This window comes from Myotis nattereri, assembly GCF_964212035.1.
Source record: "Myotis nattereri genome assembly, chromosome: 11".
Lineage (NCBI taxonomy): Eukaryota > Metazoa > Chordata > Mammalia > Chiroptera > Vespertilionidae > Myotis > Myotis nattereri.
Genome location: NC_138086.1, coordinates 66,298,830 through 66,305,471, shown reverse-complemented (window position 1 = coordinate 66,305,471; position 6,642 = coordinate 66,298,830). Strand labels below are relative to the sequence as shown.

The 6,642-nt window shown below is 40.8% G+C and overlaps 1 protein-coding gene across 1 annotated transcript; it reads left to right on the top strand.

The window, feature by feature from the left end:
- Positions 1-2,085: 2,085 nt before the first annotated feature.
- On the top strand, positions 2,086-2,982 carry LOC308527478 (ADP/ATP translocase 3-like; the record flags this gene model as incomplete). Its single annotated transcript, XM_081102798.1, has 1 exon — positions 2,086-2,982. The coding sequence occupies one exon, from the start codon at positions 2,086-2,088 to the stop codon at positions 2,980-2,982; it is 897 nt and encodes a 298-aa protein (XP_080958924.1).
- Between the last annotated feature and the right edge of the window lie 3,660 nt (positions 2,983-6,642).

The following is a 6,642-nucleotide window of genomic DNA, read 5'->3' as shown; positions in this document are numbered from 1 at the left end:
TAATTAGGGCAATAAACTTTATGCAACTGTTTTGCAAAGTGTGAACATTTGAAGATTTTGAGGGCTAGAAAATGTGCATTTTTACAATTTTCCCTTCATAATGTGGTCTGTTTTTTGATATTTTAAAAAATAGTCCTTATGTTTTAGATATTCATAGTAAAATATTTATCCATGAAAAGATGTCATATTTGGCATTTGCTTCAAAATAATTAGATATTTAGCTAAATGAGTTGAATATAGATAAAACCAGATGGCTCCAGAGTTGATAATTGTTAACACTGAATAATGGACAAATGGAGTTTCATTATCATATTTTTGCAACATTTGCATATGCTTTTTCTATATGAATATATATTTTTCATTTTCTACTTGAAAAGAATTTAGTTCATTCACTACAAGAGTTTTCAGTCGATAGCCAGGAGCAGTTACTGATCACAGGTTTCAGTGAGCAGACTGTTCCCTGTGATTTTACTGTCTTAGATGATATTTCTTTTTCTTCATCCAAGTTACATTGCACCTTTTATTTTCACCGTCACTTCACAGATGCAGACATAAAGAAATTTTAGATGAGTCATTAATATCACCTCTGCTCATTTCCTGCCCAGACACATATACTTTTAAGTTAACTTAAAAATGGACAATTATTAGTTTGGTTATAGACATCTACACATTTTTAAAACACAGTTTTAATATTGTAAGATGACTCCTTGTAGACCATTACTTTGCTATAACATTTTCAGGTACTTAGAATTACCATATAGTACACTTTCTACTTCTACAGAAAATATGAATTTTAGTTTTAATGTGGCTCTGGTGTAGAATGTGATGTTCCCACTTGTACAGTTATTAAATAAGTCTGCTGTCAATTCAGAAATCTGGGAAATTGAAACCATTTTGCCTTTACTTTTAAACGTTGTTTCAATTCTTCTTTCATTTTGAAACTGCTGTATTGTGTGTCACTGTCTAATAGATGACCAGATGGTGCTATTCAAAGGTTTCAATTTATCCTAAAATCAAACTCCAGTGAAAAGAACTTTAGGAAAATTTACACTACTGAAAGTTACAATTTAAAAAATGCTGGTTGTTACATTTACATAAGAGATATTAATAAATCATCATCTTTATTTTAAAAGTAATTAAGGGAAATCCTCTTTAGTGAATGCATCCTTCCTGTAAATGGAAGCTAACATGCAATAATATATCCCTATTCATTATAAGAGAGTTATGCATTTAAGTCATTAAGTGTAAATGATCCTTTGACCTTCATGCTGCATAATTTGTAGATAGAAATATTCATTAGTATAGAATTTAGAAAGTTTTGATATATCTGCATTGAGTGTGGGACAATTATACTTGAAATACTGGACTCAAGAAATCCAATGCCCATGTCATACACCACTATTACACTGATGTGTCTAGCCCAGCTCACACTTATGGTCTTATAGTCCCCTCATGACCAGGGAACAGAAGAGAAAAAATGCTGAACTTAGTTCATGGATGGGTAAAATAGGTAAGTAAATTCAAGCCACATCTGCTTGAGTGGATTGCTACTACACTGCAGTTCTTAAGGTTGACCTTGAAAGAAAGCACTGAGAGAAAAATTGCCCAATGGATAGAGATTGTAGGGGTGCTCTTAGTCATCCAATTTATATGAAAATAAATGTGTCTTGGGATTAGAATGTATAATAGTTCATAGATCTTGGCAAATAGCTTGATTGGCTGTTCCCAGACCTAGAAGGAGAAAGGTTTAAAAATTAGAGACAAGAAAATCTGGGTAAAGCTCATGTAGCACAAGCCTACTACATATTATTCTCTCCAGGAACAACTCAACAATCAAATAGAATGACTTGGCTAGTAGACCTGTTTGCCCTTGCCATCAGCCACTCATATTCTGTCACAATGGGCTCAGGAACAGGCTAGCCATAGTGGCAGACAATGACCCCACCATAATGGGATCCCACTCAGCAAGGCTGGTCGAATTCTGGTCCCATCAGCTGCATCTCCCAGCCAGCTGCACCCACCCTGTGGCTCTCAGCACCTCCCCTGGGCTCTGAGCCCGCTGCCTGCCCCACGCTGCGCACCACCATGACGGAACGGGCAAACTCTTTCATCAAGGACTTCCTGGCGGGAGGCATCACCGCTGCCATCTCCAAAACGGCCGTCGCCCCGATCGAGCGGATCAAGTTGCTGCTGCAGGTGCAACAGGCCAGCAAGCAGATCCCAGTGGACAAGCAGTACAAGGGGATGATGGACTGCATGCTGCGCATCCCCAAGGAGCAGGGCGTGCTGTCCTTCTGGCGAGGCAACCTGGCCAACGTCATCTACTACTTCCCCACGCAAGCCCTCAACTTCGCCTTCAATGACAGGTACAAGCAGGTGTTCCTGGGGGGCGTGGACAAGCGCACGCAGTTCTGGAGGTATTTCGCTGGCAACCTGGCCTCGGGTGGGGCGGCGGGGGTCACCTCCCTCTGCTTTGTCTACCCCCTGGATTTCGCCAGAACCCGGCTGGCGGCCGACGTGGGGAAATCTGAGGCCGAGCGGGAGTTCAAAGGCCTGGGACACTGTCTGGTGAAGATCAGCAAGTCTGACGGCATCCGGGGCCTGTACAAGGGCTTCAACATCTCCGTGTACAGCATCGTCCTCTACCGGGCTACCTACTTCGGTTTGTACAACACGGCCAAAGGCATGCTCCCCGAGCGCATGGACACGCACATCATGGTGAGCTGGGTGATCGCCCAGCTGGTGACAGCGGTGGCCGGCTTTGTCTCCTACCCCTTCGACACCATGAGGCGGCGGATGATGATGCAATCAGGGCGCAAAGGAGCCGATATCATGTACAGGGGGACCATCCACTGCGGGCAGAAGACCTTTAAGGAGGAGGGGTTCAAGGCCTTCTACAAGGGCGCCTGGTGCAACGTCCTCAGGGGCATAGGCGGTGGCTTCGTTCTGGTCCTTTACGACGAGGTGAAGAAAATCATCTAGACGTGTCCCCTGGTCCCCTCGTCTAGATGCAGGGACCTGGAGAGTAGCGCCAAAGACTTCACTCTTACAGACCATTGACCTTCTGGAAATTCTGACGTCTTTGACCGGCCTGAGCCTGTGTAGAGGTCTGGGGAGGGCTCTAGAACGGGGTTCATTGTGATCACGGCAACTGGCACCCTGATTCCAAGCATTGCTTATAGGGGGAGGGGAATCCTGACGCCCTCGTGGTTCCGCAGGCGGGGCAGCTCCCTCACACCCACCAAGAGCCCAGGTGTTTGTAGGGCCCAGATGCCTTTAAGTATTTATTTAAAGAAAGTCATGTCTCCCACTTGTCCTTGGTCGCTATCCTCTTTTGCACACCTGATCACTTGTGATAACATTCTATGTTGGGCATTTTGACGCAAACAATAGAAAACAGAACAAGAAAAAAAGACCGGTTAAATAGGGTGTCCCAAAATTCACGCAAGAAGTAATTTTGATAGAAAACACAGGTTTATAATTAAAAGTTGTAAATTTTTTATTGATTCATAAAGTATACAGTATAGGGTTATGTATGGAATAGCACAGCGGGTAAATAGCCTCCATGGCTTTACTGGCACATACGCAAAGCCGTGGTCTTCATTGTCCCTGCTCCTGGGCCATAATTGGTACTTGGTAATGCTTATCAAATTGAAGGGATTGAAATCAAAGGGCAACAGATATTAGAATATGATTCAATAAGCCAAGTAAAATTAAGCTGTTATTTTTTGTTATTGTTGTTGTTAATGCTCATGCAAAATTCAAATCTTGTGTGAATTTTGGGACACCCTATACTTATGCTACCAAATGTTCAACATACCGGAGTGGAGAGCAAAGCTGAGCCTGTCATTCAGCACCATCTCCCAAGGAGTCTCAGGAATTGGTTACACTGAACCACTTTTATTCTAGAAGAGAGAGCATTTCAGCTTGATAATCAACACGTTACCAGTACAGACTGGTCTTTGTGTCCCATAGGGCCTAGGGTAGATCACTATTCCAGGGCTTATAGAGTGTTTGGTTCATCATTATGGGATACTAGCATCACATCAAGCAAGGGGCCTCTTTATAGCACAGGACAAGCAACTGTGGCCGTATGACAATTGGCTACACTAGTTTTATCCCATATAACACCCTCAGGGAGTTTCTGGGGAGACCGAGTAATGAAACACTCCTAAAAGGCACAGCTAAGGTCCTTGCTTACAAATGATACCCAGAAACATGTAGTGACATTTTTCAGGATACAGTATACACATTAAATTAATGATTATACACCACAAATTAATTCTGTGCCCTGTTGATATTGGATAGATGGGTACAGGAAACAAGGAGTAAAAACTAGAGTAGTCCCACTTAGCATTGCTCACAGTGACTCATGTGGAGCACAAATGTGTTTTCCATCACTGTAAATCTAGGGTCTAATGCAGTGGTTCTCAACCTTCTTAATGCCTTGACCCTTTAATACAGTTCCTCATGTTGTGGTGACCCCCAATTTCATTGTTACGAATTGAACATAATTAAAGCATAGTGATTAATCACAAAACAATATGTAATTATATATGTCTTTTCCGATGGTCTTAGGCGACCCCTGTGAAAAGGTCGTTCGACCCCCAAAGGGGTCGCGACCCACAGGTTGAGAACTGCTGGTCTAATGTGCATACACATACTGGTTTCTAGGAAGAAGTCTTTCCACCTGGTGACACAGAAAGAATCTCAAACTTGAAGCGATAATTGCCACCTAATCACCAAGAAATTAGTAGGCAAGGGATGGGGTCATTATCCTGCCAGAATGTAAGGTTGCTGTTATAAAGTAGGATCAGGAAGAAATGTTTGTAGAATGCAGGCAATCCACTGAGGCATCACTTGGTATTGTCCTGGCTAATTTAGATAATAAATAAGTGCCACTGCCTCAGAAGTACATGATTACAGGGCTCAGAACTCTTAGGGATAAGGGTATGGCTTATCCACTAGGTAGTTAACCTAAACCAGCAGAAATAATGGCAGAGAAAGAGGGCAATCAGAATGAACAGAAGATAAGGGAGATGATAAGTATATGCAAGAGGTGATCCTCTTTCAGAAGGACTGAGACACTCATTCCACAGTTTATTGGCTGAATGCGTATATGCTGAAGAGGATGTGTTTGCTCCTGCAATATGTCTGGTATCTGCAAAAGTACAGAACACCTTGAGGGAACTAGAGATTCTGAGAGAGAGGTGAGAGGATTTGTGCCTGAAGTCAGTGGGCTGCCTGCCATTCATGCTGTGGGTGGCCAAGATTTCTCTTTATACTACTACTAGTGGCCCGGTGCATGGATTTATGCACATTGAAAGGAAATTAATTAGAAGAAATATTTTAATATCGCTATTTGCACTTTCTCTATAATAGAAGTATCATAGATGAAAGAAAATTAGTAAAATGTATATGAAAATAATATACAAATGATTAATAAACCATAACAACATGATATAACAACAACAAAGACATATAAAAACAAAAACATGATATAAAAATAACAAAAACATGATATAAAACAACATTGATAAAACAATGACTGATAAATTGATTAAACTTATTCTAATATCTCCCTGTATACCACATTAAGATTTAAAACACTTTCAGAGTGCTTGACTAATTTCCCTTAGGATGAAGTATTTACAACTTTAACTTTAATGTCACACGCTCTTTGAACTCAAGAGAAAGCAACATATAACTGACCATGTCCAAAAACAGGTTCAGGTAGGAGTATTCCTATTCTGCCTAGAGCTTGTCCTTGTGATTTATTAATAGTCATCGCAAGTGCTGTCATCACAGGCAACTGTCTTTGAATTAATTTAAATGGGAGGCCACTGTCAGATGGGAACAAATCAATTCTTGGAATCAGAACAACCTCTCCTTCAGCAGATCCTGTTAATACTTCAGCTTCAATTATGTTAGGTCGCAATCTTTTGATAATAAATCTAGTACCATTACAAAGACCCCATTTACTATTCAGATTTCTCAGTAGCATGATGATTGCATCTACTGTGAATTTTAATATTTGACACTGCATTTCCAAAAGAATAATACTATTAAGAAATTCGATGTGAAAATTTTCCTTTTCGGCATCATCTGTTGAATCGTTGGAATCATCACTCAAATGGTATGTTGTGCCAATAGTTGATCTTCAGATACATTCTGTCAATTCCACCTCTTTCTTTCAGTTTCAGAATGTCAACAAAAACAACCAAATTCACGATAAACAATGAAAGATCAAAACACACATGTGTGATCGGCGCCAACAAGAGCTTTATATGTATTGTGCATGCACAAGTCAATATTTACCTTTAAACTGCCAGTGCGTGTCATATGTACCAGCCAGTGGGTTGGTCGGATGGTTGGACATACGTTCAGTCGGTCACTTAGCCTTATATATATAGAGATAAAAGATAGCAACCATAAATATAGAACAAGTTGTCTTCTCCCAAAATGATATTTTTGCTGCAGTTTTCCCCCAGATTTTGTGTCAATGTAAGGATTTTCTTGATTTCTTTCTCTTGTAGCTGCTCTGGGCCCTAGAGTCTCCATTTCAATCCCAGTATCATGATCTCCGCCACTAAGAGGCATACCATTTTCATAATTTCATGGCATGTCTATCAAAAATAATAG